This window comes from Chiloscyllium plagiosum, unplaced genomic scaffold, assembly GCF_037043375.1.
Source record: "Chiloscyllium plagiosum isolate Xiang-an unplaced genomic scaffold, Cpla_swu_hap1 HiC_scaffold_3, whole genome shotgun sequence".
In the NCBI taxonomy this organism is placed as follows: Eukaryota; Metazoa; Chordata; class Chondrichthyes; order Orectolobiformes; family Hemiscylliidae; genus Chiloscyllium; species Chiloscyllium plagiosum.
The window spans coordinates 19,787,874-19,800,242 of record NW_028270141.1 but is presented as its reverse complement, the minus strand read 5'-3'; the positions used below and the strand labels follow the sequence as shown (position 1 = coordinate 19,800,242).

The 12,369-nt window shown below is 41.2% G+C and overlaps 1 protein-coding gene across 1 annotated transcript in view; it reads right to left on the bottom strand.

Moving 5' to 3' along the window:
- ywhaqa (tyrosine 3-monooxygenase/tryptophan 5-monooxygenase activation protein, theta polypeptide a) overlaps positions 1-12,132 on the bottom strand; it is a 32,937-nt gene extending 20,805 nt beyond the window's left edge. Inside the window, exons 1-2 of the mRNA XM_043678052.2 lie at positions 11,922-12,132; positions 11,048-11,582 (exon numbers count right to left, since the gene is read on the bottom strand). Of these exons, the coding sequence (XP_043533987.1) occupies positions 11,048-11,425 (378 nt within the window). The 5' untranslated portion in view covers positions 11,426-11,582; positions 11,922-12,132. The remainder of the gene's footprint in view (positions 1-11,047; positions 11,583-11,921) is intronic.
- Between the last annotated feature and the right edge of the window lie 237 nt (positions 12,133-12,369).

Sequence of the window (12,369 nt, the reverse complement as noted above, 5' to 3'; positions counted from 1 at the left end):
AGCTGGCTAGAGGATTTGAATACACAAGCTAGGTCTCAAGGTTATACAGGGCATTAGCGAGATCACATCTGGAACACTGCAATTTTGGTCTCCTTATTGGAGGAAGGATCTGTTGAGAGTGTAAAGATTTACTTAACTGATTCCTAGAATGGCAGATCTGACGGAACAGAGGCTGAATCAGTTAGGACTATATTCAGTGGAGTTAAGAATGAGGAGAAATCTCAAACCTTTAAAATAATTAGAACCAGACAGAGCAGGTGCAATATGGATGTTGTAGATGCCAGGGAAGTTCAGAGTCAAAAGATCACAGCCCAAGGATATGAAGTTAATCATTTAAAACAGAGGAAAGAAGTTTCTTGATCCGGAGTGGGGAGTTTGTGGAATTTACAACCATTGAAACAAAAAAGCCAGAATATTGTGTAATAACTCCAAGAAAGTGTTCAAAGGACGTGGTGGAAAAGAAGGAACAGGTTGATTAAACACCCCCGCCACCCCACAACCTGCCACTCAGTTCATTTCCCAAATGCCTCATGTCTAAATCTCCCATTACTTTTTATTAAAAGTTTTGATCTTTTGCTCAATCATGTCCCTCCTTATCTAGACATGTAGTAGCTATGGCATCCAGAGTCAGACAATTTCTCTGCATATAGAAGCCATGAAGTGGAGAAAAATCAATATTTCACAACAGTCTTATTATCCACTTGTAGTTCAGGGCTAGAAAAGGCTTTGGTTTATTATCACATCATCCTCTTCAAACATGGTCACAAAGATCAATTAGAACTACAGCATACTTAAGTCAATTTCTCTTACTTTCTAGGCTATCATTCCCTGTAAAACTTAATCTCCCAGTTCCTCAAAATTGAGATTTTTGTTATTAGATGCAGCATTTATATAGCACTTCAGATGCAGAAACGTATGGCACAGTTCTCCAGTGTGAGAAATGATAGTGTAGCATGCGGACTCAAACTACCTGCTCCACCTTCATGCACTTCAGTGGATCTTGCATGTTCTAGATCAGATTCCCTATAGGGTGGAAACAGGCCCTTTGGCCCAACCATTCCACATCGACCCTCCAAAGAGTAACCTAGCCAGACCCATTTCCCTCTGACTAATGCACCTAACACTATGGGCAATTTAGCGTGGCCAATTCACCTGACCTGCACATCTTTGGACTGTGGGAGGAAACCCACGCAGACATGGGGAGAATACATGTGTGGAGTTTGCAGTCGCCAGAGGCTGGAATTGAACCCGGGACGCTGATGCTGTGAGGCAGCAGTGCTAACTACTGAGCCATTGTGCCACCCCATGTTGCACAATCATCCTGAGAGAAATGGCCTCCCATTCCAATGTCCATTCAACATTCTCATTGGTGTCCTTTAGCATATGAAAATCCTCAGAGCACTCCATCTCATTTTAGCCCCAACATAGTAAAACATCTCCAACCACCATTAAAATTCAATCTGCTACACTGTTCTTAAAACAGAGAGTGGACAAAAATCATAGTTGCCTAACACCCTCAAATCACGTACTCCACTTGGATATTCAACCATTTTAACTTTAAGTGGACAAGACCCAGTTTATCAGTCTAATGCCAACACAATCAAAATTTCAACAATCTCCTGGAATGCTGAATAAATAAAGGCTTCAATATCTGATAAGTGATGCTCAGGAGACTGATGAGCAGACTGAACTTGCTGCAAAAGCATTGTTGCAAAACAAGCAACAGGAAGTGGGTAGGGTCAGGCATTTATTCTAAAAAGAGGAATTGCTCAAACACTAATCACTTATCTTGAAGTCACAACTAGGGGATCTCAACTTACGCAAGTCAACCGTATCTACCTTTGAGTTCAGTAGAAGGCAAACCAAAAATACGTAAACTTCCGAAAGCACACAAAAAAAAAACAGGCGTGACAAAATGTTACTTGGGGCCAAATGAATTCTCAAATTTATGAGCAAAACCTCAATGCAAGTGACATACACACTGTAGTATTTGCAAACCTCAGTACCAGATACTTGCCTTTACAAAGCACAAATGACAAAGTTATGTCAAGTTCTTGCAATGGTATTCAACAACTGAGTTTTGCCATCTTTAAAGGTGCCATTTTGAAACAGGTCAGTAAACAGGAAATCTATTGGCATTTTGCAAAGGAAGACCATTCAGATTGCAAGCAGTTTTAATAGAAATTAAACATGTTATAATTTTTAGACAGAGTAAGTGATAGAGGTTGGTACAATGACAACATGTCAAATGCATCTGGATGGTTATGAGAGGAAGGGTTTAGAGGGATATGGGCCAAGTGCTGGCAAATAGGACTAGATTAATTTAGGGTAGCTGATCAGCAGCAAGTTAGACTGAAGGGTTGGTTTCCATGCTATAGATCTGGCTCAGACTCTAACATCATTGGCGTTTGCAATCAAAATATTTAGGGCATAATTTTAAAAACTGTTCGTCACACCAAACTATATTTCTCTCGAGGATACCATTTTCAATTCATTTGATTGTTGAGATCAATGAAAAGGTTATCTTGCACTGGATATTCAGTTAAGGTGAAAAAAACTGAGGCAAAGAGTCAATATGAAAAGCATTCAGATAACCTTCCACCTTTAATGCCTTCAGCAATTCTGTTTTGTAGTAGCATCTTAATTTGATTATTCTTTAAATAATGAAAATCTGGATAGAAAATGACATCCCCAGTGATAATTTAACCATCATCTCTTGACATTCAGTGGCATTACCACAAGTGAATGACAAATTAACAGCCTGGGGTTTATCACTGACCAGAAACTGAACCAACCATATTAACAAGTAGTTACAGAAACAAAAAGAGGTTAGGAATTACTTGCTGCAGAACTTACACCCAGTCTCCCCACCATCTGGAAAAGATAAGTCTGTTTTGGAGTACTCTACATTGATAGAGTGCAGCTCAAACTCACTGGACCCAAAATGCTAACTTTGACTTCTCTTCAAGTGCTGCAAGACCCTGCTGAGCTTTTACTTCTGTTTTTGTATCATCCACGACAGAACAGCCTACTTGACTGACATCCATACAGCCCTTCCACTACTGACAATGGCAGCAGTGTGTACCATCTACAAGATGCACTGCAATAACCCATAGATTTACAAGGTGATGTCATAGGGTCTATCACTTCGAATGACAAAACAGGAGATGCATTAGTGTCATTCATTTTTATTTACAACTAAATCGCAATTCCTTTATAGCCACGATCAAATTCCTGGAACTAAGCTTCCAAACAGCACGGTGGGTGCTCCTACACTTGAACTGCTGCAGTTTTTAGGTGGCAAGAAAAATGATAAAGTGTTGGCCCAGCAAATGACACACCCTATAAGTTTGTTTTAAAGCAAATGGGTGGGAGGGGGAAGACCTGATGTGGAATATATGGTTGATAACGTGAAGAGGTCAGGTCAAGAACGTGGTGCTGGAAGTGCCCAGATCAGGCAGCATCCAAGCAGGATTATTGACATTTCAGACACAAGTCCTTCGTCAGGAAGGGCCTGATGAAGGGCTTATGTCCAAAATGTCGATTCTCCTGCACTTCTGATGCTGCCTGACCTGCTATGCACTTCCAACACCACATACTGATCTAGTTCTTGCTTTCTCCTCCAAGATGACAAAGTTGCCATGACTGAGTAAGAGCTATTAAAGCTTGTAGGAATATATAGTAGCCAATGCAAAGTGGACTGGCGAGCAGTGAAAATTTCCAGTGCAGAATGAAGTGATTTAACAGTTAGTAAAACCCTGACTACTTTTATCAATTTTGGTTTGGAGCAGTGAACTGAGAACTGACAGCTAAAATTGAGTTTTGGATGGTGAATAATAGCTCATTTTAAAAAAAGGACAGAGCAAACAAGTTGTTTTGAGCCAGGCCTAGAAGTTAATTATAGGTTGTTTCTCTCCACCACCCCACTGAGTTGGTGTACTTGCTCACTGCCTTTGTTCCTGTTCAATACTACGTGCTTGACCCTCTCACCAGGCAGCAGCAGGTGTATGTGTGGTCTGAATCTCCCATGAATAGACAGTACTGTGCTTGTCATAATGTGTCAGACAGGAAGCCTTCCCTGCAATACACTTGATCAATGATTTTCCAATCAGTTCATAATGCTCATGGCATCAGATGCTGGGGTAAACCTTCATTACTTGGTATAAGTAACTTTGCTGGACTTCCTCCTTTATTTGCTGCTCTTCCTTGGTGCCTTCACTGCTAAAGTCAATATAGCAAGTGCCATAGGGGATGGTCCTGGATTTAACAGTAAGACAGGCAAGTGGTTAAAGTGACACTGGGGGAACATTTCTCAGACAGTATTCAAAACAATTTTAAATTTAAAAAAAAAGTGATGGAAAAGGACAGGGATGGGGCCGAAATTAAAAGTTCACAATATGCAGGTGGGGGTGGTGTAGTAAAGTTAGATACGATTTGGCCAGAGCAGAAAGGGAGCAGATACATTTAGTAAAAAAAAGTCAAAGCAGTAGGATGCATTTGAGGGCAGCACAGAACCAACACATTCCAATATACCCAGCAAACCCTGGGTAGAAGGATAGACAAGATTAGATAAAGATAAGGAGAACTTGCATAAAGATTTGTAGCTCAGGTGTCAGTTGCCACAGTTGTGGCTATTTTGGCTGAGCTGGGAAGTCGTTTGGCAGATGTCTCACCCTCTGTCTAGGTGACAGTGTTTTGGAATCTTCTGTGAAGTGCTGCTGTACTGTCTCCAATTCATTGTAGCGGCCAGTATATTGGGTCTAAATCTGCATTTGTTGATGAAGTCAGTGGATGAGTGCCATGCTTCTAGAAATTCTCTGGCTGTCCTGTTTAGCTTGTCCAATGATTGTGGTTATCCCAGTTGAATTTGTAGTCCTTGTCGTCAGTTGCATGGCTACTAGGGAAAGCCGGTTGTAGTGCTTAGTGGCTAGTTAATGCATGAAAGTTAATGCATACAAAAGGCAAACAGGCAGGCAGGTTTTAAATGGAATCTTGTAAATTAAGTTAGTCTTGCACATGATGGATATAGGGTCTTTTGTTTCAGTGAGTTGCCCGAGCTTGGCTGTCGGTTTATAGGCTGTCATAAATTAGAGTGGTGGGAAGAGCCTAGGTGTTAGCTCGAGACTTAATAAAAAAGGTAGCTTGGCTAGTGTTAGGTCATGGCACGTCCTTATCACGTTTGTCTGCAGATGAAGTTGCAGGGATATCTATTATAGGCAAAGACTTTGCAGAGGTGTTCTTCTCTTCACAGGTCAAGAACGTTGTAGTGCTGTAGCCCTTTTGGGCAAGATCCTAATGCAGCTTCACATGTTTGGGTGGTTCCTGTTCAGGGTCTGGTCTGTGGGGCTTTTCAGTACACTTTTGTGCATTGCCAGTTCTGTGATCTTTCCAGCATCATATCCAGGAATAGGACGTTAGTTAATTTCCTCTCAAATTTGATCCCTGTGAGCATGGTGTTGATAATCCGAAACACTATAGGACAAACAAGCAGACAACTAGCAATCCATATCCACGAACACCAAACTAGCCAAGAAAAGGCTGCCAGCATTCTTAAAGACCCATCACATCCTGGCAATGTTTTTCTACAACCTCTACCATTGAGGAGAAGATACAGAAGCCTGAACACACGCACCAGCCTGTTTCAAAAGTTTCTATCCTGTTAGAATACTGAATGAACTCACGAAGTACTCACCTGTACTATGTTTTGATTATTGCTACTTAACTAAGTGGTCTGCCCAGAAGACACAGCTTTTCACTGTGCCTTAGTACATATGACAAATTCAATTCAACTAGCCACTAAACCCTACTAACAGCTTTCGCAAGTAGCCACACAGATGACAAGAACCACAAATTCGACAGGGACAATAATCATTGAAGCTGCTGAACAGAGGACAGCCTGAGAATTTCTAGAAGATGGCACTCATTGACAGACTCTAAATACAGATCTAAACTCTATATACTGGTCACGGCGACAAACTACAGCAACTGGAAGCAGCAGAAACAGAACCAAATAAATTCCTGATGACAGTACCGTAGTACCTCTCAAGAAGCTCCAAAACACTGAGGACATCACCTAGACATCAGCAAACCAACTTCCCAGTTTGGCACACATACCCATAAGTATGGTAAAAAGGAATGTTCATGGCAAATACAAAAGGACTCAAAACAAACCTTGTAGTATAGCATATAAAAGGAGGACTTAAATTAGGAAAGCAGAAAGGGGGCATGGAAGGATAACAGCAGGTAAAATAAGGAAAATCTTAAGTATGCTAATGGCAAACATAACTAGGGAGAATAGGGTCCAGTAAGGGCACTGGTAATTTTAGCATAGAGCCGGGGACACAAGTAGGGTTCTAAATGGATACCGTGCATTCACTTCACAAGCGAGGGGTGTGATGTATGCATATAGAAATCAGAGCTATGTTTGAAGAATGCAAGTGTGTGTTGACTTTGATTGCTCATGGAAGCCAAGCATCAACTTGGACAGTTTGATTGAATGTGCCAAGGTGCTGCATGGGATTAAGCCAACATGCAGGCCCAAAGCCAGTCCTTCCACACAATATAATCGATCAACTCAGGCAGTCCTTAACATCAGTCTTCCTTCACCCAGTAGCCTCAACTGCTGGCTGTCAGAAAATACATGAAAGTTCATGCAAGTAGAATCATTTGTAGCATCAAACAATAATTACCACTTTTACTATCAGATTTCCCTATGAGGGAGTATGCGAATTACCTGCAGAACATTGATAAGTAGCATGCACCATCAAGCACAAATAGAACAAGTACATAGTTTTCTAGCACAAGCCATACCAGCATCCACTGGATAACATGTTTTGTAGTTTTGGTCCTGTGCATTTTGACAACAGCATTTAGCAGTAAAATATTCAGTTATAGCAAATTCTCTATTTAATAGTATTGCCAGTGACACAGCCAATTTAAAAGATATCAATGTCTCAAAAAGTTGGATTAACAGCAGGAAAATAGTGAAGATCTTTAGAATTCCAGACACTAGCAGCTTTCTTTACCATTACCTTGACCCAAATCATGTGAGCTCAAGGCACTATGGCAACTCATCCTTTATTTCCTCCTCTCCTCCGAAAGCTCCTAACATTAAGTGCATCTTAGCTTCATCGTAAACACTTTGGGTATGTTTAAAATTAGGATTTCCATCCATTGTGCATTTCTCATCCACTCAAAAATAAATTGTGGCACAGCTCAAATTTGTAGAATTAAATGATGGATTAATTCCTTAATTCTGCCAGTTGCAGGAAAAGGTCTGATAGCCCAGCTTATTTGTTTTAGGTGAGTTCTTTCATCACATTCGCAGGGTTACTTCTGGGCCAGAAAAATCTGTGTTCAAGTCCCACCTGTCCTGTAGTATGTAACCTGTATAAAACAGATTGATGACAATAACTATTTGGTGCTCCTGATTACTTGACTGATCTAGCAAAGACATTCAAGATTAGAATAGAGATTCTCATTCTATCTGGAATGAAAGTTTGTGGTGATCAAGTAGAGCAGAATGGTGGGAGGTTATACAAAGTACTTATTCGTCCAGCCAGTAGGCATTGAACCTCCATGCAAGGAGTCCTATGTACATTTACCTCCCAATTCTTATTCCTTCAAAACTTGACTGTTATGTCTATCCAATCACAGTCTATTCAGACATTTATGCTACAAACTTCAACCACACAGTTCCACACATTTGGACCTTAGGATCCTTCTGCATTCATTCATGCATTTAATATTTTATTAAAGGATGCAACCATTGGAAAAAGTCAAAATGTTTGTTTGGAAATTCACCACCTCAATCTTTTATAACTTGAACATATCTAATGCTCTCTTCTACAACTAGCACCAAGTATTACCCTCATGTTTTAGAATCAGATAGCATCTTAACCTACTAATCCCAGCCCAAGTCATGTATCCTTACTGTAGGAAAAGAAAAGGACCACTTAACTACAACATACTGTTTCTGTGCAAAGTAAAACAGGCATCACTAAGTATTCCATCTCAAGTCTTGGACTTTACACATGTAGGAAATTTTTAAGATCTACCTACAATGCTGCCTTCTAATGATTTAGAGCAAAGGAATTTGGAAATTCAGGTCTAAGTTTACAAATTTTTCATAGTAAACTTATCCATGTACTGTTTTAAACCCCTCTCACTACAATTGCTCCTTGCCCAAGGGACTATGTAGATTTAAATTCTTATCACTGGTATAGGCTTTTTTTAAAAAGCCCACATACTACAACAGACCTTCCTAACCACTTGAAAGCAGATTTTCAAACTAACACTGAATATATCCAATCATTTGCTCTTAACGAAAATGATACTAGCAATTTTATTCTCAAATTTTAAAAGATTTTCCTCCCATAGGTGATATAACTTTTATAAGAGCCACAGCTTAATGTGTCTCCTACATTGAGGACTTAACTTTTCAGCAAATACTCATGTTCAATATCTAAATTGAATTTCTAAGGCTGCAGCACTTTCCTCTATCAATCTCAGAGCATTCTTATTCTTCAGTGTATCACAGAGTGCCAGCATGCACTGTTCAAGTGCTGTTAAGGGTGGGCAGACTGATTTACTAAGTCAGAGGGTAGTTAAGAGTCAACCATGTCTAGAGTCCCACCTAGGCCACACTAAAGACGGTAGATTTCCATAACAAAATCAATAATAGCAAGTAGTTTATCTTAATTTCAATTCACATCTGCAATAGTTGGGTTTAAACATATCCTGCAGCACGAGCCTGGCCTATGAGTTACTAGCACAGTGACATTACCACTGAACTACAGCACGATTCAGTCAAATCTTGTCACTCACTCATTTTCCTTAATGGGTTAGTTAATATTTTCTATGAATCCATTCACACCCTCTAATTCAGACGTCCACCTCTCCAATATTTCCATTGGCAAAGAAAAATGTTCTTCCACAAATTTCATTAGCTTTTGGACAATTGCTAGGTTAAGGTGTAAATTAATTTTACTGCTACAACAGGTAGATCGGATTCAAATGGGTGGAGGTGAGCAAGGATAAAATGAATGTGACCTCTGATAAAAATCAGACAAATTTAGACTTCGGGGAATTCATCTGAAGAGGTAATGCTAACAAGCAGCAAAAGAATCAATGGTGAGGAATAACCCATTTGGTACTGGCCTGTGATTTCCTCAGGCATGAGGGGCTCCTTTAGTTATGCACTGGAATGAAGGTTACAAACCAACAAAGTAGGATTAGCTATGAATAGTTGCTTTTCTGACAACACAGACTTCCTCCAGGTTGAAAATATAGTTTGTTGTTTGTACCTGTTCCATGTCCCACACAACTGACCACGTGTCTGAAGGAAGCAAATGAGTTAAAGTATGGACTCAAAAATAGAATGAGGCTTTGAAAAAGAGTAGGATATCAAAGCCACAATTCCAACAGCGAATAGTGCCCAACATTTAAATTCATTAAACTTCACACATTGCTACTGAATCAATAATAGCTATAATTTCAAACTCAAGACTTACCCAATTCAATCTCAACCTCAACACCCCCAGTCCGTCTAATAAAACAGAACTTTCATATTGGTGAAAAGTCTTTATCTCTACCTGCTGCCATGTCCTGTAGCTGTTCAAAACTTCCTACATGAACATATTTACTCAGGCTCCAACTAGAAACTAACATTGCACATTTACCCGAAATCAAAATAAATGTAGTGGTATAGTGACAGATTCTACTTAGAATATCTAAAAGTATAAGGCAGAACAGACAAGTCGAGAATTTCACCTTGGGACTGCCAGCAAACAAGGCTTCCACTGAATTGCCATCTCAGTGTAATGACCAGTATGTAATTACAATCCATTTTGCTACATGCTTTGAAGAATTTTACCAGTTTGATTAAAAACCTCAACTTGAATACTTCAACCAGTTCTAAAAAGCTCGTCAATTCAAAACAACTAGCTAGATATGTAACATTTATAAATCACTAATAAAAGCAATTTTGGCTGCGAAAACCAGAAAAGAGATCAGTGATAATATATGATTCACAGCAATTCACCACACCCAGCATACACACCCTAGTCAAACATAGCTACCACAAAATGTAACAAGCCTTTTAGTCACTTCCATGCAGTATCCTGAGCACTCGCTCACTGATATGGAATGTTACAGATGAGCAAGTTTCTAAACAAGCTATTAGAATTGAGGTAAAGAACAAAACACCCAAACAGACAGTAAATTGACCCACCGCACAAAAGTGGGACATTTTGAAAAGGTAGCCGATATCTCAATCGTATAACAGTTTACCATATTTTAGCATTGGGGAATCTAGCAGTGGGAATTCCTACATTTCAAAAGTAATGCCAACCACAGTTTGAGATGACAGTCATATTGCAATTAGTGGAAGCAGAAAGAAACAAACGTACCCTTATCCCTTTCTTAAATCAGTATTTTTCAATGTTGATAAGTGAATTAACACACAAACTAGAAATGAAGACTCAGCACTGAAAAATTTGAGAATCATCTTTAGCTGTTAAAAAAGTAACAAAGCGATCATGATTTGTTCAAGCATCGATGTAAACCCAAATAAAGATAACTTCAGTCTTTTCTGCCAGTGAACCAATATTAACATTAGGTCAGCCAAAATGTATTAGTTTCCAATTAAATTGACAAGTCACTAGTCTACAAATGCTAAGAGGATCAGGTGAATGCAGTTTAAAAAGTCTATCATAACCTATGGTAGAAAAGCCTAGTTTTGAAGAACTGTTCCAGTTTTTTTTAATCTCCCAGACCTGTATGTAGGCTAATGGCACACTGACCTAGAAAACTATACAGCCTCAGACAGCAAAAAAACCCTGCACACTGCAGTTCCTAGTCAGTTCGTTGGTAAACCTTTTTTCCCCCGAAAAAAAACATTGAAGATACAGAAGCTGGTTAGAAGGCTGCTTTGAATCTTTTCTTTTGCATACTGAGAAGGAGAAACTCAGCTATTTCAGGCAGTTTGTTTAAAAAAAAGGACGATTTCAGATCAAAGACATCCCACTCCTTTGTTCGCCTTTCTTACCAGGACTTCGTTGCAGATTTTAGTAAGCTCCTCTTCGATTGTGTGTCGGTAAGATTTGATTAGGTTATTTCGGCTCTCGGCACAGTCGCTCTTGTGTTCCAAGCTGGAGATGACCCTCCAGGCCGACCTGCGGCACCCCACCACGTTCTTGTAGGCGACCGACAGCAGGTTCCGCTCCTCGATCGTCAGCTCGAAGCCGCGCTCGGTCACCGCTTTCATCGCGGCGGCCATGTCTTCGTATCTCTCGGCCTGCTCGGCCAGCTTGGCCTTCTGGACATCCTCCTCGTTCGACGGGTTGCTGGCGACCTGCTCGGCCGGCTTCTCCTGTTCGGCCGCCTTGCCCTGCTCGGCCACCTTCTCCTGCGCTGCGTTCTCCATGGCTCTCCGGCTCCGATCGAGCTTTGGGGGTGGTGGCTGGGGGAGGGGGTATACTCAAGAGAGGTGGTAGTGTGGGGGGTGGTGCAGGCAATAATTGGAGGACTTTCTCTCGTGTTTTAAACACTGTTGCTCACTACTTTTCTCCCTCTTTCAGTCACTGTTAAAACAAAATAGGGGGGAAAAAAGCAATTAAAATCGTTTTTAATACAAAAAGGTTAGAGATATCTTCCACTGCCACTTATTTTCCCTCCGCAGCCTACGCTAGCTTTCATTATGTGCAAAGTGTAGATTTGCTGCGAAAAAAAAGCATCGAAACGGCGGATTTAAGTTAAAATTCATCGTTTTTTAAGACCAGAGATTTTACTTGACAAATCAGAAAAGCTACCACCCAACACAATTTAAATGATTTGTCATTATTTTAGTATTAACCGCCTTCAGCGCGCGCGTACACACACACACAGTTGGAGAGTTAGTCAAGATCAGACTGAACACCGACCGTCCTCCCGTTCAGCTGCTCCTCAAATGGATAAGCTCTGGCCGAGGAAAGCGGACAAAAAAAGGATCCTCCCTAACGCTCCACCTTGACGGCTGGCTCAGGCCCCGCCCCTACACACACACCGCGAGCCTCGCACGGACAGACAGGCGGCTCGGCCAGTGAGACGTGGAGAAAGCGGCGGGCGACGGTTGGGCAGGCGGCCAATCGCCTGCACGGTCCTCCGCCTCAGGGGGCGGGCTCTCGCCGCTGTTCTGACAGTTTCGGTTGACCGGGAGTCTGAGGCTGGGGCTTGGGCTTTCCTCCAATCAGATTCCCTGTGTGATGACGTTCCTGTTGCCATGACGATGGTGGAAGGGCCCAAAATGGGCAGGGCGTGGCACGAGACATGGCGGTTGGTGGCGTGTTGGGGGCTGGGAGGAGAGGCAGGTTGGTGCATGGCAGGGCTTGG